Below are 18,636 nucleotides of genomic sequence, written 5' to 3'. Positions count from 1 at the left end.
CATGTAAATGGGTGAATTTGAAATGCTGCATCATTTATGATTTGCTTCATCTCCATCTCCTAGAAGACTTAAAGACAAATTTAGCCCACACAGCATGTTACCAGTGTTTGTTCATTTTAATAGATAAAATAAATAAAAGTACTTTCCAGGAAATCTGATCTGCAGTAAACTTTCCGGACATTTAATACAGTTTGGCAGGTACACGTCAGGGATTAAACAGTAACAATTGAAAAAGAAATTGCTTCGACTAATATTTCTCTTTTTTTTCTTTTCTTTTTTTTTTCAATCTAAGCAACCAAAGCAAAACTAAACAATGTTTGTGTTTTTTTGTTGTTGTTTTTCTTTTTAAATAAGAGTGAACATTCAGAGTCTGCAGCGGTCCATCATCGACAATCTGGGTTACCCTTGCGCCATCATTTCCCCCGCGAAAAACCCCACACTCATTAGACCCCCCAATTTTTCTTTCTTTAACTTTTCATTTTTCCAGAGAAGCGCTCCCGGGTTTCGGTGGAGAGCTGTCTCTGCGACCGGGATTCATGCGGACAGGCAGTCCAGGGAGTCCAGGGTGAGGAAGACGTCCGCCTTGCACTGGAAGGTGCCCGTCCCGTCCCGCATCAGCTCGCAGCTCTTCAGGTTTGGAGAGATGTCCTTCACGCAGATGGCCTGCAGGATAAGACAATTACAACTTAAAAATGATTATTTTCCTTTTGTAGTCTATATTTCTGAAGCGACTTCTAATAAGAAAATTGTTCCTGTGAGGACGAAAAAGGCGCGTGTTTATTTATTTTATTCACAGCCACGTTGTTTGGTCTTAACTCATTTGGTGTGCAGTTAATAATTAAACTCCATTATTTCAGAGAAATGTGTTTTTTGAGGTAGGGATCATTTCAATGCAAGTTTTCTTTTGATGATGCCTGCTCTTTGGTTGCACTGTCTGGTTGGCGCCTTTTTACGCGTAAGTTGTTGACTTTTAGATCAGTTGTTTCCATATATTTGTGACGCAGGCTTACAGTGTTAAAACTGTATCAAGTCTGGTTACTTAATATATATATATATTTTTTTTATACAGTTTAGTATTTAAGAGTCATAAGTATGATCCCTCTGGTGCTGAGTGAAAAGGAAACCTTAGGCGCATTTCATTTTTATTTTGTCTTTCCCTGTAATGACAATAAATAAATAAATAAACCTACTTCATATGGGAATAAAGTTTGCAGTATTGCAAATGGACTTACCATGCTTTTGAGGATGGAGATCTGCCTGTTAGTCTCCGGTATCACGTTGTTACCTGCCGTCTCCCCGCTGTCCACCAGCGTCTCTTCGGATTCGGCTCTCCGGACGTACGGTGACCTCCTGATACCGGACAGCAAACCGGAGGCGCGACCAACCGAGTAGTAACTGGGCCCGGTCGACTGCTTGTACCAGGCTTCCACTGGATGGCAGGAGATGAGCAGAGACACTCCGACGCACACCACGGCAAACCTGACTGACCTCTCCATGTCTGGAACCGTTTTGGCACTTTTTACGCAGAGAAGAACGCGTCTGATCTGAGCGGAGCTTGGTTTTTGCTGTGTGAGTACAAACTTTCTGCTGCTTATATAGGCTGACTGGTTACGTTATCGTGACCCACGATGTTCGTCACACCAGAGCTGAGGTGGGCGGATTGTGATCCGTCTTTAAAAAGGAAAAAAAAAAAAAAAAATCCGAATTGATTGGTTTTTGATGGTTTGCCTTATGAGGGGGCTGGAGACTAATAGGTGGACGTAAGCCCCTCTATGATGCTTTGAGGGATCAGCGTGAAATGGATGAACATCAGTGGACATCCAACCAATCATCAATCAAATTGTATTTATATAGAACAAGTGAACGCCATTCAAAGTGCTGTACATTTTGATAGACAAAAATATGTAAACATGGAATTAACAACAACAAGGACATGGAGACTAATGCACACTGTAAAAAGGAAAGGTTAAAATATAATAAGTTAAAATAATAAAAGATCAATAAATAAATAAGAATAAACAAATAAAAGCATAAAACTGATAAAATATTAAATCGTAATAAGATATAAGAACATTAAAAACAGAATTAAATGAAATGCAGAATAAAATATAGAAAGACTTGAAATTAAGATCTCAATAAAAAATTAAAAAAAAAAAAAAAACAAGGCAGCCAATGTAAGGATTTTAAAATAGGCATAATGTGTGCTCTCCTTCTGGTTTGACTGGGAACTTGTGTTGCTGAATTTTGAATTAGTTGCAGCTTGTTAATTGTAGTAGTTGTAATAGTTAATTGTAGAGCAGAAAGGAGAGCATTACAGTAGTCTAGCCTGCTAGTAAGAAAAGTGTGCATTAGTCTGTGTCGCTCAGAGGCAGAAATGGCCATACTTTCTAAATATATTTTAAATGATAAAATTCTGTTTTTGTAGTGGAGTGTATTCGTGCTTTAAAATTCAGTCACTACTGGGTTTCTTGCATCTTGAGTGTATTTAGTTTAAAGGCGAGTTTCTCTGTCTGAGCTTTTGAATCAGTGATTACTTCCACCTTGTCCTGGTTGAGCCGTAAAAAAAAAAAAAAAAAAAAAAAAAGAATTCTGTGACATCTCATCTTCTACTACCACTTATCCTCACTGGAGTTTCAGGGGTTGCTGGAGCCTATACCAGCTGTCATCAGGCGAGAGGCGGGGTACAGGTTTTCAGTCTTTCACAGGGCCAACACAGAGACAATCACTCACACTCACACCCATGTTCAATTCAGATTCACCAATCAGCTTAACGAGCATGTCTTTGGAGGTGGGAGGAAGCCAGAGCACACCGTAAGAACCCACACAGACACAGGGAGAACATGCAAACTCCACCCAGAAAGGCCCAAGCTGGACTCGAACTTAGACCTTCTTGCTGGGAGGGCATCAGTGCTAACCACCAAGTTACTGTGCCGCCCAATTGTGTGACATCCAGCCCTTAATATCTAAAATGCCATTAAAAAGTGAGTCTGTAGATTCAGTGTCATCGGGAGACACGGCCACATAGTGCTGAGTATCATCAGCATAACTATGGAAGGATATGCTGTGTGTCCTGATGACACTGCAAAGGGGTAGCATGTATTAATTAAAAAGTAACGGTCCTAAAATTTATCCTTTTGGTGCCCCACAGTGTTTGGAGAAATTATTTTCTCTAGAGATGAAAAACTCTCTTCCACAAAGACGTGAGTAGAACCAGTTTAAGACAATTCCACATAGACAACCCCACTTATTTTTTAATCTTTTTAAAAGAATTTGTTGGTCCACTGTATCAAAAGCAGCACTCAGGTGGAGTAGTACCAGAGCTGTAGGTTTGTTCTCATCAAGATTTGTTTGGTGGACATTGACGCAAATGGGGATGCAGAGGGATGCGTTGTGTTATTGGACTGATCTGATTGTTAGATTTGTTATGTAATGTTTCCCTGTCTAACGCAGGGCGATTGGTCTATTTATGGATTAACACTTGGTTTTGACATTTTGCAGTGAAGAGATTGATTTCGCTGCGTCTGGAAAATTGTTCAGAAAATCAAGCCGTTAATTTGGGCCCATGCTCACAGCATTAATCAGAAAAGTGCTCAGCGAAGCAGAAGTAAAGCGGGAGGCTTCAAAACACTTGATCATGACTAAAAATGGACAGATTAGGAGTGAAACAGATGACCAGATCAATAAACACGAGAGAATAATCGACTGACCCAAACTGTGTGAAGTTGAACAGCTTTTTACATGGACCTTATTAGAATAAGTCTCACTTCAAAGCGAGGCTCTGAGGGGAAGAAAGGCCTTTATCGATACAAACACTGCTCCAGATTGATTAGGCCACCTCCTCTGTGAGTCATGAACTAAGCTCAGCTGATGAGTCTACCTCTGTTCAAGTGAATAATAACAGAAAACACAATAAATAGTGTAATTACGTTACTTTTCTTTGGTACAGGGTTATGTGGTGGTCTGGATGGTAGAAAAAGTACCTAAATCTAAAAAAGCAGATAAGAAACTCAATAACTTGAAAGATTCAATTATCCAGTAATGTAAAGTGAAATGATATTATACTGCAAACACTGTTATGGATTTAAATTATGTTTATTTCTGGACTAAAATACAACAAATATCAAAACAAGTAAATGTATTTTACAAGCTAAATGCCCAGATGCGTGCAGACATCATGTCAATCAAGATGAGTGAAAGCACCATTAGGGTGCATCAGAGTCCATTGTAAAGGGGTCTGCAGTGAGGCTCGAGTTTGTCCTCCAGGACATAGTCTGGTCCGCAGACCCACGGGTCTCCTGTTTCCCACTGCCACTTCTGCAGATGCTGCCTCAGGCTCTCCAGCACAGCGCTGTAGGACGGGTCTGACACCAGGTTTCTTGTTTCAAGTGGGTCTGTCCTGCATTGGCAAAACATCATAAACAGTTTAAATACTGAGGCCACGAGTCCTTTACTCCTGACCCCAAGACTTCATAATTACTTCAGGGAAATGTGTTAGTATTTTGTGTCTGTTTTTATTGGAATAATTTCCCAACATAACATCAAATTATATAAATATCGTTGGTCTGAAATAGTTCAAACATACCACAAATATCCTGACATGTGATTATGTTGAATTCAGCAATGCTTTAACTCTTCTTTCTGCAGGAATGGTTTGCAGTGAAGTAAACACTGTGCAAACCAGCTGCAAGCATTTAGATTTATAGGGTGGCTATGGCTCAATAGGTAGAGAAGGTTGTCCACAAATCAGAGTTATTGATTAGATCCCCGATACATGGACCACATGCTGTGTCCTTCTGACCTCGAGCAAGACACTGAACCCCCAGTTGCTCCGAGTTTCCACTGGTGTGTAAATGTGTGTGTACCTGTGTGAACGAATGGGTAGATGTGCCATGTAAAGTACTTTCAGCGAGCAGATATGTAGAAAAGTGTTAGTAAATGGAGTTGTAGTGTTTTTCTCTTGATACTGCTGATTCCATCTGTTGCTGGCTACACGTGGGGCATCACCCACATAAACAGATAATTGACATTATTCTGTTAACATTCAGAGATCAGACATTGAGACGTGTTGACTTTGAATTAGTTGCTGTGTCGCTCAACCCATTTTCACTCGCACCTGACCACAAGATGTAAGAGAAAACATGAATTATCCGACCAGGTCACCTCCATTGCTCTGTGGCCGTCATGGGCACCCTGATTCTAACATGAACCTCGACTAGAAAATGTTATATATATATATATATATATATATATATATATATATATATATATATATATATATATATATATATATATTATGTATATTAGCCTTATGTGTATGTCCATTGTGGTTATATTGTTATGGCTGTTCAGTGTAACATTACATAATAATGATGTATCTCTATGAAATGTCTTCAGTGCATAAATGATCAGCAAATACTACTATAACAGATACTTAAAAATGCCTTTATCTCTGTGTACAACTAAATAAATAAATAAAATATGTAGAAGAATATGCAGATTGTGCATACAGTTATTTTATACTGTAAACACAATGAGTTTGCCGTTGGCTCATCGTCAGCTTTCTTTGTTATTTATTTGCAGGGCGAGACAGTAAAGAGAGAATGGAAACACAGAGCCTGGTTTGCAGTTTACAGGAATGACTGTCTCCTAAAACACGTTCTACTTACAATTACTTTACCTCCATATTAAATGAACTGCAATGACAGCAACATCAGGTTGTTAAGGAGAATACCTTATTAGCAGCCACCTCTCCAATTTTCCACCAATCACAGAGGCGATTTTTAATTGTGCCATTGCAACAGGAACTCAAATTTCAGCCATTTATAGTTGTATAATTAAAGAAAACAGAAGCTGAACATATCAACTGGAGGCAGTTGCAGGTTTATTTGTAACAAGTGGCTCTTTTGTCATGCAAAATCAAGCATAATTATTGTGATGCCCCCCTACATCCTGTCTGGCCTTCTGGTCTTCAAAAAGGTTCATTTTATGAAGTTTTCGTCCAGGACAAATATAGATTTTACTCTCCTAGGCTAAGAGTAGAATCAACACTGACCAAAGCCGGCAGGTGTAACAAACCTGGTGTCGAACAGCTCCCAGCGCTCTCTGTAGTAATACTGCTCCAGGGTTTTGAACCAGTGCGTCGGCTGACTCAGACTGGTGCGGTTCAGCAGGTCCTGAAAGGTGGGTGACACATACAGATCCTGATCGATGGGGAAGGGCATGCGGTAGTGTAGGTTGTGGAGAAGGCGGTAGGCCCCCTGGTGGATGGAGCGAATCGGGTAGTACATGGTCACCTGAAATCAAAATAACAGGACACGTAAAGGCTCAGTTCATATCTGAGTGGTGTCCTGTCTGACTCTTGTGTTGCTTAGGGACCTCGTGCAGGGACTGGCTGGAGTAGACTGTGTGCCAGCTGCCGGGCTCGGTAACCAGAGCAGGCAGCAAGGAGCGCCCGGTGAGGTGGACTGGGGTGGCAGGGCTGCCAGGGAGACTGTAGGACGGGTAGGGAACAGAGAACCAGTCCAGAATGGTGGGAGTGATGTCTGCCCAAAAATACAAGGGAAGAGATTAGAGTGAGATAATAAAACATGGTAATAATTAGTCTACTACATCATACAGAAAAACATTCCTGATATTAAATCGCTGTCTGATGAAAAGTGTTGTATCTGGATGCATTTTGTTCATTTTGTTCAAGACAATCAGAAGAACTACGTGTTTCTTATAGGCAGAGAAAACTTCCCCCTTCTTTCCCCAAGAAAGAAGTTTTGGTTTATTTGATGTGTTGTAATTATCTTCTGTCAACATTTATTGCACATTCGTATCATTTTAACTTATTATAACGTTATATTTTCATATTAATCATTTGAGTTTATTTTGTGAGGGTTTGCTCCTGATACATTATTGTAAAGTCTCCCTCTAGTGGCCACTGCCGCACATGAGATTATCACATCAATACACTCGCATAGCTAAGTAATAATGGCTGGGTGGGTGGGTGGGTGGGTGATGGGGTGCTGAACTATTTATTAAATCTGTTTCTTACCCAGCAGGCTGACGTAGGCCTGGCTGGTGTCTCCCCACCGCTCCCTGTGCTCTGGAGATGACACCAGCATGGGCTCCACTGTGCCGGACTGATACAGGTTGGTTCTGCCATTCGGGAAGGGGATGCCGTTATCTGAGCTGTAGATGATCAGCGTGTCGTTCTCATAACCGGCTTCTCTGAGCTCTTGAAGAACTAACCCAATGCCTGCAGAGGAAACTTGCACTATAACAATTTGCAGGTTCGCGGAGGCCTGTTTCCATTGTGTGTGTCCACATACCCTGATCCAGCCTGCTAACTGTGGTGTACTGTGCAGCCAAGTCTGCTCGTGCTGCAGGAGTGTCTGGGACAAAAGGAGGAACCTGAAGTGCAAGACACAAGGACAGACAAGATGAACGCATGTTAAGAAGCCCTCTGCTGTAACTCAGCCAGTTCGCTTTTTAGTAGAGCGCCAGTTAAAAGTCTTAGTAAGATCTACAGAGTGTGTCAAAACTTATTTATTATTGTCTATCTATCTATATGACGAAAACTAGACATGAGATCTACCTTTATTCACTGACCTTCACTTGCTCTGGTGTGTAATGTTCTGGGATCCAGTCAGGGATTCTGCCCATCCCCATTTCACCATTCCCAAACTTCTCACAGAAAGCTCCATACTGGGGCTGTGAATGTCCACATCTGTGGGTGTCGTGGAAGGCAACATAGAGAAAAAACGGCCTTTCTTCCTCTTTTAAATTGCCTGCATTCCTTTTTTTCACTTCTCTCTTTTGTCTTCGTTCAAATGCTTCCTCTTTATGGGTCTGGAAAAATTTGCGGACCAGGAGTTTGATACGGGTGATGTTCCTTCCCACCTGGAGGACGGAGCTGTTTTCCTCTGTGTAGGCAAAATCAAAAGGGTAAACAGGCCCAGGACCAACATGCTTCTTTCCAATGATACCTGTGAAACAAAAGACCAAGCAGAAAAAGTGGTCAAGAGCAATGAAGGTTGACAAGAGGCAAACAGCGAAGTTGTCATTTACCTGTGTGTACGTTGGCCTGTCTGAGGAGCAGCGGCAGACTTTGAACTTCATCAAACGAGTTGAAGTGATGGACTCCTTGATGAAGGCCGTACATACCGTTCTGATGCTGAAAACACAGGACAAACTCACATCAGCACTTCGTCTTTCCTCTCCCTCCCTTTCACACGTGAGAGCATCTTACCTGTGGCAGGCCGGTGAGGATGGCGGAGCGGCTGGGGGAGCAGCTGCTGACAGACGTGAAGGCGTTGCTGAACACCACGCTGCGCTGGGCCAGAGAGCGCAGGTGGGGGGTATGGACCACAGAGTTGTTATAAACTTCTGTTTCAAAACCGGCATCATCAGCTGGGAAAAGGGAGAAGACATGACAGCTGTTACACTACATGGCCAAAAGCTTGTGGACATCCCCAAATTACACCCATGCGTGAGTGCTTTACAGAATTAACACTTCTAAGAAGGGCAACGGCCGATGAGGTCTGGTTTTAAGTCAGCATACCAGCTGATTGCACTGGCGTTGAACAGGGTTATGGCTGGGGATGTGCACCACTTAACTGGGAAGTTGATTAATGATGAGTAGAGGTAGAAAGGATTCCAGATCTTGCAAAATTTTTCTTTTTCTCCCAGAATTGCAGCCAAAGCAAAATGGTCAAAATGGTCAAAATGTATGACTACAGCATGTACAAATGAAGACTGAAGAGAATGGTGAGCAACTCTTTATATTAAATCTTTCATAGTGCGGCTATAACATGCAGAAAAGTGAAACTGGATTTCTACAAATGCCAATGCCAATATGTAATGTCGAATAAGTGACATAAATAATAAGTGGATGCACAAGTTTACAGGCTTTATGTTACATTTTGTCAACATCAAACAAGCATGGCTGTGGCAGCATCATTCTGTGAGGATGCTTCTCGGCGGTGGACCCCGCACACCTTGAAAAGGTGGCTGCTAAAATGACCTGAGAAAATTTAGAAAGTAAAATCGAGGGGGCAATCTGACTCACTCTGCAAAAGAACTAGGACTTGGGAAAGATTTATATTTCAACAAGACAAAATGCCTAAAGCATACAGTGAAGTCTATGCAGAATTATTTTACAGACTACAAGGTGACTGTTCTGAGTTAAAAAGACAGATTTCAAGCCAATAGTAAATTTGTGGCTGTACTCGAAAGGGTCTGTTTTATCTGTGCCACATGACAGCGGTTTTGCAAAGAAGAATGGAGAAAAACTGAAGGGTCCTGATGTACAATATCCACAGACTAAGTACTGTAGTTCACAACACTCAACATATACAATATAAACATATAAAATATAACATACTGCAATCAGCTGACTGCATTATGAACACTTCAGCCATAACTTTAAGGGTTGCTAGATGTACCTAGTAAAGTGGCAACTGAGATAACGTACCACTGAACAGAAATATGAAAGTTCACTTACCAATTATTAGAAGTACGTTTCTTCTCTTTGTCTCTGAAATGGAACATGATGCTAAAATAATAAAAAGCAACTCAGGCAGCATGGTGAGCTATTTCACTGTCCTTGACTGTTAAATTCCTTCCTGGTACCACAGTGTGACATTTAACGTGTCTCAAAGGAAAACTCGGTCGTCAGAATGAGTACATAGAGGCATATTCCCGACAGTAAACGACAATAGTAATCTTTTTAGACTTCTTCCTCAAACAACTTAAGCCACGCCCACATGAGGTCACATGACAGTGGTCACATGGTGAGAGAAAACAGGAAATCCTTTCTCGCCTTGGATCAGCGAAATATTTTTTTAGGAAGTGGTTTTAGTATGTGCAACTAAAGGATTTTGACAGAAAAACACCCGGAAAAAAATCACAGCCAAACACAGGATTAATGCTCGAGAGAAAGACAATAGATGAGGTAAAGAGCGTCAATTCTTTTCTCTTGTAATTCATTTTTTTTTTTGCCCGGTTTTTGTGTGTTGTATTCAATTCTGATGAGATTTTTTTTAGCTTTATTGTTTTCTATTATATATAAATATATATTCTCTTATATTCTCTTCTGTTCCAGTCACTCATCTCAATGTTTTTGTCAGAGCCAAAGTGTTATTCAAATATTATTCAAATAGCCTACATAAAAGAGACACATTTGGAAGTAGTAAGTAAATGTCACATCATGCTGTGTAATCAGGTTTGGTAACTGATGCATACCTGTAGACCTATTTGCACGGGAAGTATTATGCCTTGTATGTGACTGAGATGAAAATAAGTTTTAGCTGTTCAGATACCTAATGAACAACCTGTCTTGGGATCATCACATGATTAGTTAAGACTTCAAAACTCAGTAAGGTCGAAGGTCAAAGAAAAACACGATATATCTGTTCTCTAGTCACCTGAAAATACTGAAGTGAGCTCGTAAACCCATTTGTGGAAAGTGATGTTTGTCTGAACATCTGACATTTGTTGATTTTTGTTTGTTTTTGCACAGATCTTAGCCTGAGTGTGAAAATATGCCATGAACAGGCTTTGAAGAAATGCGAACAGGAACGCTGACACCAGAGTATGCACAGAGCTTCTTTGTTGGGTGTTTCAGTATGCTGGCCATCGCAACAAACAAACCAAATCCAGAGGAACAAAATGGCTCCGCAAAGCAGATGACATTAAAAGCAGAGGAAGAAACCTAATAGATCTGTGTAAGTGTCTTTTATTCTGTATTCACCTTCCCTGTGCACACATTTGAATATGGTAAATGTTTTTTTATATATATATTTTTGTACACTTGCAGTTTTCTACTAATTCCCTTTGTCGTAATCTTGCTTCCAGGTTGTCTGTCATCCCTGACCTTGTACGATGGACTGGCTTCAGAGGTCGGCACAGCGCTGCTGTACCTACAGCACGCTGACGGCCTGGCTGCCCATTCTCTCCTGGCTGCCCAAGTACAAACTGAAATGGCTGCAGATGGACCTCCTTGCAGGTGTCACTGTTGGCCTTACAACTGTACCGCAGGTGTTGGCTTACGCTGAAGTAGCCGGCCTTCCTGTTCAGGTGAGGCCCGTCCTGATTCATTTAGTGTTTTTATGTGAAAGCGTCAGTTTTTTTTCTTGCTGTTTCTCCTTTATACTGTTTTGTAATGCTGGTAATTGAATACCTTTGGGTTATGAACATTTAAAGATGGCGTCTTGGTTTGTGGGAAATTTAAAAGTATATTTATTCATTATTTTCTGTCATTTTTTATTGACCATTAATTGTAAAAAAAAAAAAAAAAAAAATTAGGGTTTAAGACCCTTTTGCAAAATTTAAGATATATATTGAAGTTCCATTATCTTTTCTCCATAATTTAGAAATAACAACACAAACACAAAACACTTTTTTCAGTAGGGCTTTTAAACACTAGCTAGAAAAAAATAACTTATTATTACAACTATGTTCAGTTTTTTAATCTAAAAACGTTTCTTCTATCTGCAGTATGGACTCTACTCTGCCTTCATGGGGGGGTTTATCTACACCCTGCTGGGGACCTCTAAGGACGTGACTCTGGGTCCCACGGCCATCATGTCCCTCTTGTGTTTCACTGTGGTGGGGGGCCAGCCACATAGAGCCGTGCTGCTCAGCCTCCTCTGTGGACTCATCCAGACTGTGATGGCATTACTGAGATTAGGTGAGCAGAGGGCAGCTAAGGTCATGTGGAAACCCTGTGACTCCAGCTTTGGTTGTTTTCTTAATTTTGTTTAAACTTGTGAACTAAGGTGATGACTTTTATAAAAAAAAAAAAAAAAAAAGCTCAATATGATAAAATTACAATATTAAAAACATGTTTTTTTAGACTGCGATAAATTGTTCAAATCAGAAAGATTTAGTCATGTAGTCATGGTTCATAGTCATGTTGGTTTAAGCTGCAGAACCACAGCTACTACTGCTACGCTGCGCTCTGTCAAAATCTATGCACAAAGAACTGTTTCATTTTTCTGTAAATCATTATTTGCTTTCCTTGTCAACTGCAGGATTCTTGCTGGACTTCATCTCTTATCCTGTAATAAAAGGCTTCACTTGTGCTGCTGCAGTAACGATTGGCTTTGGTCAGGTCAAGGTAAGAATTACAGGTCACTGATTGCAGAAGTAAATAACATTGACCATCTTGTTGCAATACAGTGTTTTCCTGGGAAACATTTGGACTTGGTATTCATGTAGATGTTACTTAGACATGTACCACCCACCCACACCGGACCAGACACCCCCACCACAAAGCAATGACACTCCTTGATGGCAGCAGTCATCCCCAGCAGGATGCAGCCTGACACAGACACAAACACAAAAACAGTTTAGGAACAACTGAAAAAACATGCACATGGTGTTGACCTGGCCTCTAAATTCACTAGATCTTAAACTGACCAAGTATCGGTGAGATGAACTACAGAGGCCCCTCCCCTCAACCCATAAGACCCACAGGCCCCCACTAACAACATCCTGTTGTCAGACACCACAGGACACCCTCAGAAGGTCCAGCTCCATTCTCTGATGAGTAACAACTGTTTTGGAGGCGCAGACCTACACAATATTAGGAAGGTGGTCATAATGTTATGACTGATTGGTGTATGCGTGCATGCAGGTCATAACAATAACAAAAACACTAACATATATACACACACACACACATGCGCACACACTGGGTTATCTTAGTGCAGGGATTCTCAACATTTTGCAAGCTGGCCCCCCCAAAGGTGGTTCAGTGCAGTTTTATATTTTTTGAGGTCACATTCACCTCCGTTATTTTATGTGAAATCTCCGTTAAACAGTCGTGTGGTTTAGGACATCTGTGTTAATGAGGGACACTCCGGTGATGAAGTTTATACATTTAACACAGATGTTTTATCAGATCGCTGCTCTGTGTGCGTGTGTGCCCGGTCGGTCGAATCAGGACGCTCGTCCTGCTTGCTTAGTCATTTCGGGCAAAACAGTAGGCTACTTTCATTGACACTTACCACGCTGCGCTCGCAGCTTCTTGATGAGGTAGGTTGTACATTGGGACTCTGCTACATCTCCTTTGTCCTAATAGTCAGTGAGTCCGTGCCCCTCCGCCTCCCGTCCTGTGCTCGCGCCCCCCTAGGAGAGTGTGCGCTCCCCCACGGTTGACAACCACTGTCTTAGTGCATCCAATACTCTTACACTTAAACTATACAAAAGTATCATAAAAGTACATAAAAAGTAGAAACGTTGGTCTGGATTCTACATTTTAGATCAAGTTTGGTCATGTGGCATCTATAAAGAAGATGAGGAGACATGCAGATAAAACCAACAGTATGAGAAGCATTACCCCAGGACTAGGGACCTCAGTGTGTCCATTACAGGGACCGGGTTCTAAATTAAGTTCATAATTAACATGAACCCTGGAAAAACTATGCTGAAGTGGTTACACGTTTCAAAATTACCGAAACTCTGGAAGTGGGACTAGCAGCGTTGAAGTTTTTATCTATTCTTACGTTAAAAGTAAGTTGACTCTGTAGAAATTTGTGGAAATATTCATATATTAATGAATAAGGGCTTTAGTGCATTGCAGCCTGCAGGTACTCACCAAGGTTGACTCTGAACTCAAAAATGTGTAATGCATTTAAAAGAACATTTTGATTGAGTCTGGAGCAGGAACTCATCCACTCATGTTGTCGATAATCTCAGTTACCTGTTGTTCCTGTTTCTAGAATATTCTGGGAATCCAAGATGTTCCCCACGAGTTCTTCCCTGAAGTCTACTACACCTTCTACAAGATCCCAGAGGCCAGAGTAGGGGACGTGATCCTGGGCCTGCTTTGTCTGGTTCTGCTGATCATGTTGATGTTCATGAAGAGGAATCTGGAAACCTCTAACAATGACTCCACCTGCCCCAGAGTCTCCAGGAAACTAGTGTGGGGTGTTGCTACCAGTCAGTACTATGTGGTTGTGAGTGTGTTTTTTTTGTGTGTGTTTGTGTCTGCTGTTTGTATACATTTTTTTTGTATTTCTTTTCTGCTCTGATCAGTGCGTAATGCCCTGGTGGTTGTGGCAGCATCCCTCATAGCCTTTTCGTGGGAGGCTTCTGGTCATCATGTGTTTACAATAACTGGGAAAACTGCCCAGGGACTTCCTCCATTCAGTCTTCCACCCACCACAGACACCTCAGCCAATGGTACCGTTGTCTCCTTTGGAGAGATTGTAAAGGTAAGAATCAGAGGGACGAGCAAGCAACAGGACAGAGGCTCTCAATCTTTGTGCTAAATGCCACGTCCATGTCTAAAATATCTCCTGCATTCAAAGAACACAGCTGACTTGCCTGTCTTCCTCTGTGTTTTGTACAGGGCTTTGGTGGTGGTCTTGCTGTGATCCCCTTCATGGGTCTCTTGGAGAGCATTGCTATAGCCAAAGCTTTTGGTAAGTGTCATACCAACTGCAGGAAAGATTGAGTAGTGACATTTATCTTGGATTCAGGGAAAGAAATCTCCGTTCTTGGTTTTATGTGAGCATAGCCTTAGCATCACAATAAGAATCTCAATGTTAGCATTTAAATACACACTAGACATCAGTTCCTTTCATGAATTGAAAATTACTTATTAGTTGAACTGGACATTTTATTTACACCGATCAGTTACATCATAAAACTACCAACGGGGTGAAGTAAATAACATTGATTTATGTGGATGTTACTTTCATATGTACCACCACCTGGACCTTGTTGTAGATGAAGCACAGCCTTGTGGCAACAGAAGGGGGTATTCTTTGGATCCTGGTGCTGTGTGTTCCCTAGATAAGTGATGTACGTGGCCACATGACAAAAAATGATGCGTGATACATTACACAGTCTGAGAGGTGACATGATAACAACATAATCAGTTAGTCACTTATTGCAAACACACTTTTCTACATATTGAAATGTAGTTATAAAAAAAAATAGTATTTCATCAGACTGTTGGCTGACTTGTACGTCCTGTTTCTCCTCAGCCAGTCAGAACGGCTACAGGATCGATGCCAACCAGGAGCTGCTGGCAATCGGTGTGACCAACATCATGGGCTCCTTTGTCTCAGCGTACCCTGTCACTGGGAGCTTCGGGAGGTTTGTGTGTTCGACTGTCAGATAGACAACGATAGAGACCACAGATGTTCAGTATTTATATTGTCATGGTTGGACTTCCAGGACAGCGGTGAACTGCCAGACCGGGGTTTGCACCCAAGCTGGTGGGATTGTAACCAGTGAGTCATTTTCTACTTTTCTTTACCTCTTCTGCCCTCTCGTGGTCATTTGTGATATGATACAGTGAATTGTCCTCTTATATTTTGCTTAAAAAAGGAGAACATATGCTATAAATGGCGTTTGTACTGTCAACCCATCCTTATACTTATAACTCAAAAAATTATGGGGTTTAGGTTTAAACAATATTATTGTGACCAATTTTAGTTTTTCTGGTTCAGTTCAACATTGCATAGGCAAATAGTGACAGTTTATAGCTTTTGTGTCTTCATAAAAATCTTTTTCTTTTAAAATATTTGTGTTTTACCACCTTTTCTTTGTGTGCTTTTCCAGGTGTGATAGTTTTGCTTTCCCTGGCGTTCCTCATGCCGGCCTTCTACTACATCCCCAAAGCTTCTCTAGCTGCTGTTATCATCTGTGCAGTAGCTCCCATGGTGGATTACAGTGTTGTTGCAAAGATGTGGAGGATACGTAGTAAGTGTTTGCTTGGTATTTATTAACTGTTTTGCACACAAAATTGTTTGTTTACTTGAAGTCTGATATTGACGTGTCTTCCACAGAGCTCGACCTGCTTCCCTTTGCTGTGACGTTCCTGATGAGTTTCTGGCAGGTGCAGTACGGCATCATAGGGGGTGTAGCAGTGTCTGGAGCCCTGCTGCTCTACAGCATGGCCAGACCCCAGATAAAGGTATTGTCTAGTCTTTACAGAAATCTGTGCAAACAAGTAGTATGAGTGTGAAACAGTTGAAGCAGCTCGTTGTTTTCTGTAAAGGCAAAGGTATTGTAATAGGAGCATTTACACTGTGTAGACATCTGAGTCACTAAATTCAGCACTGAGCTTTATTCATTATGTTGCCACTCTCTGAACCACATCACATGTGATGAGTGGTTCAGCTTCCAGTAGACGGACCTTGTAGACTGTAGACAGGCTTGATTATATCTTTTTGCTCCACTGATTGGTCTCCTGACCACCAACCAGAGGGCTCCTACCCTTTATCATGTTCCAACTTCTTATGTTACTATAGCTACGTTAGCTATGTCGTGATCTGTTTTCATAGAAACAAACTGAAAACGTGTAATAATAGTTATGTAAAGATAGGAAGGTAATGTGGAGGTGAGACAGCTAACATTAGCTTAACATATCAGATGATCTTATCTTTTCATCTCCCATGTCTTCCCCAGCCCAACTCTCAGAGAACTGAAAGATATATTCATTCATTCATTCATTCATTCATTCATTCATTCATTCATATGCACACACAGATAAATGCATAATGTACAAAGTTAAGTTAACACTCATTTTTAATCAGTTTATAGCATCTAGTTAGTCAGATGTCTGGGATATTGATCTGGTCAGTTAAAGATCTTCGAGGGTTATACAACAAGTAGTTCCGACCAAGCAATCTGAATAAGACATTTAGAACATGCTCAAATCAGCATTACAGCAAGGCCAACTCATCAAATATTGCTCCACCAAGTCTGTGGCAACATTGTATCCATCTCCATGGCAACACTGTAACTGTCAGAGGTAAAGTAAGAGACTGCGTTAAAACATGATGTCAGCTCAGAGTTCACTCATCTGGGACTAGAAAATCATTTCTGTTGCTAGGTCGTTACTAAGGTTCAGATTATTTGCTGTTAGTGGTGAACTAGGTTCCATTACACATAGGAGTCTACTGACGTGACTGATTGTGTTCTAGTTGTTAGTCAGACCCAATTTATTTCCATGGAAATGGGGAGCACACTCCTTTAAATTTTGAGAGCAAAATGTCCATCAACATGAATATATATTTAATTATACACTTTATTTTGTTAGTAATTGTTGTATGATCGCAATATTGCTTAATTGTTAACCAGTTTCAGCTGCTTTGGTGTTAATGAAATTAACAGGTGCACTAGAGAGGCAACAATGATACAATCTCTGAAACAGAGTTGGGTTTACAGCTGAAGGCCACTGACATTTTTCCCTGCTCATATTTTCTGACTGTTTTCCAAGGCTCAAGAGCAAGGAGGAGATTCCAGGAGACAGGCAGTGTTGAACATTATGAATTCACTGTATACTATCACAAAACTAAAATGGGTCAATGTGTTTGCAGGTGTCTGATCATGGCATGCTGGTGATGGAGTTGGGCAGTGGACTCAGTTTTCCTGCCACAGAGTATCTCAGCCACATCATACACACTCAGGCTCTGCAAGGTAGCAGTTAGTTTGATAGTCTGACTGTACTCCGGGTGGCAGCTTCTCATTTAATTTACCTTGCTTAATGCCTCTCTACCAGTGTCTCCTCCGAGGTCAGTGGTTCTGGACTGCCATCATGTCAGCATCATAGATTACACAGTAATCAGTGAGCTGAGGGACCTACTGAAGCAGTTCAAACTACGAGACGTACAGCTCGTCTTTTCTGGACTGCAGGTACGCCTTTCAGATATGACAGGTTTCTACTGCATATTGTATATACTGTAGTGATTATGTCTTGTTTGTCTGTGGCTTCTTTTCTCCTCCAGCCCTCTGTTCTGAAGGTTCTCCTATTAGCTGATCTGCAGGGCATCAGATTTGCAGACAGTGTGGAGGTGGCGCTGCAGATTGGGTCAAAGGACCTCCTTGATGACTAACACCTAACGCAACCGGTCACAGTGTGGAGAGGAGACGTTGACTGGAAAATACCATGTTCCAACAGCTCTTATCATGGACGCCTCTTATGAGGGATGATTAATCCAATCGCCTGAAAACGTTGTCTACCTCCAGTTACTGATTTACTGGACACCACCAGTGAAGAAGTAAATAGAGTTTCCTTCAGCATTGTATCCACTAAACCTGACCTTGGAAATCATTGTAGAACAACATGGGACCAGAAGTCTATACTGCATCGTATGACATTTTACATTTTATATTCATGAGTTGAATATTGAAAATATGTGTATTAATATGGTTATGTACATATAAATCTCTGCACTGCCAGAGACCTAATCAAATTTTTTAAGAATGGGAACATAGTGTGTTTGTGATTAAGGAACAGAAAAAATTATGCCATATTTATTAATCTTATAAAAATTAAATGATGTTTTTCTCTTATTTTAATATTGGTAACAATGTGCAAATAATGTGTGAATATCTTTTGACATGCTTATTTATGTGTGTATATACACTACACCTACCAGACCTACTGGTCCAAAGTTTGGACACACCTTCTCATGTAATGGTTTTCTTTATTTTCATGACTGTTTACTTTGTCGTTATCTGGGCTTTAATCTGAGCCGCTGTTAACTTGTGATTTCTGAGGCAGGTGACTTGTATCAACTTATCCTCAGCAGCAGAGGCGACTCTTGGTTTTCCTTCCTGGAGCCAGTGTTGTTGTAGTGCTTGATGGTTTTTGTGACTGCGCCTTTGGGACACATTCAAAGTTCT

The 18,636-nt window shown here is 41.0% G+C and overlaps 3 protein-coding genes across 4 annotated transcripts in view; 1 reads left to right on the top strand and 2 right to left on the bottom strand.

Moving 5' to 3' along the window:
- Nucleotides 1–97: 97 nt before the first annotated feature.
- Nucleotides 98–1,611, bottom strand: npb (neuropeptide B). Its single transcript, XM_047579378.1, has 2 exons — nt 1,233–1,611; nt 98–663 (listed from the first exon to the last, which is right to left on the bottom strand). The coding sequence occupies exons 1-2, from the start codon at nt 1,494–1,496 to the stop codon at nt 535–537; spliced, it is 393 nt and encodes a 130-aa protein (XP_047435334.1). The 5' UTR covers nt 1,497–1,611; the 3' UTR covers nt 98–534.
- Nucleotides 1,612–4,076: 2,465 nt separating this feature from the next.
- On the bottom strand, nt 4,077–9,737 carry sgsh (N-sulfoglucosamine sulfohydrolase (sulfamidase)). The gene is made up of 9 exons (XM_047577658.1): nt 9,491–9,737; nt 8,237–8,397; nt 8,056–8,161; nt 7,597–7,973; nt 7,317–7,398; nt 7,040–7,243; nt 6,376–6,542; nt 6,076–6,293; nt 4,077–4,396 (listed from the first exon to the last, which is right to left on the bottom strand). Exons 1-9 carry the CDS (start codon nt 9,570–9,572, stop codon nt 4,213–4,215), a joined length of 1,581 nt encoding a protein of 526 aa, XP_047433614.1. The 5' UTR covers nt 9,573–9,737; the 3' UTR covers nt 4,077–4,212.
- Nucleotides 9,738–9,789: 52 nt separating this feature from the next.
- The window catches only part of slc26a11 (solute carrier family 26 member 11), a 47,322-nt gene continuing 38,475 nt past the window's right edge, over nt 9,790–18,636 (top strand). Inside the window, exons 1-15 of one of the 2 annotated variants that reach the window (XM_047577656.1) lie at nt 9,791–9,940; nt 10,508–10,712; nt 10,843–11,064; nt 11,485–11,677; nt 12,021–12,106; nt 13,713–13,932; nt 14,029–14,207; nt 14,345–14,417; nt 14,985–15,096; nt 15,178–15,233; nt 15,565–15,705; nt 15,792–15,919; nt 17,328–17,427; nt 17,510–17,643; nt 17,736–18,420. In XM_047577656.1, the coding sequence (XP_047433612.1) occupies nt 10,870–11,064; nt 11,485–11,677; nt 12,021–12,106; nt 13,713–13,932; nt 14,029–14,207; nt 14,345–14,417; nt 14,985–15,096; nt 15,178–15,233; nt 15,565–15,705; nt 15,792–15,919; nt 17,328–17,427; nt 17,510–17,643; nt 17,736–17,843 (1,725 nt within the window). In that variant the 5' untranslated portion in view covers nt 9,791–9,940; nt 10,508–10,712; nt 10,843–10,869 and the 3' untranslated portion in view covers nt 17,844–18,420. Of the gene's footprint in view, nt 9,941–10,507; nt 10,713–10,842; nt 11,065–11,484; nt 11,678–12,020; nt 12,107–13,712; nt 13,933–14,028; nt 14,208–14,344; nt 14,418–14,984; nt 15,097–15,177; nt 15,234–15,564; nt 15,706–15,791; nt 15,920–17,327; nt 17,428–17,509; nt 17,644–17,735; nt 18,421–18,636 lie in introns of those variants that run through there. The other variant, XM_047577657.1, reaches the window with a different exon arrangement.

This window comes from Mugil cephalus, chromosome 2 (genome assembly GCF_022458985.1).
Source record: "Mugil cephalus isolate CIBA_MC_2020 chromosome 2, CIBA_Mcephalus_1.1, whole genome shotgun sequence".
NCBI lineage: Eukaryota > Metazoa > Chordata > Actinopteri > Mugiliformes > Mugilidae > Mugil > Mugil cephalus.
This window is presented reverse-complemented; position numbering and strand designations above follow the sequence as displayed.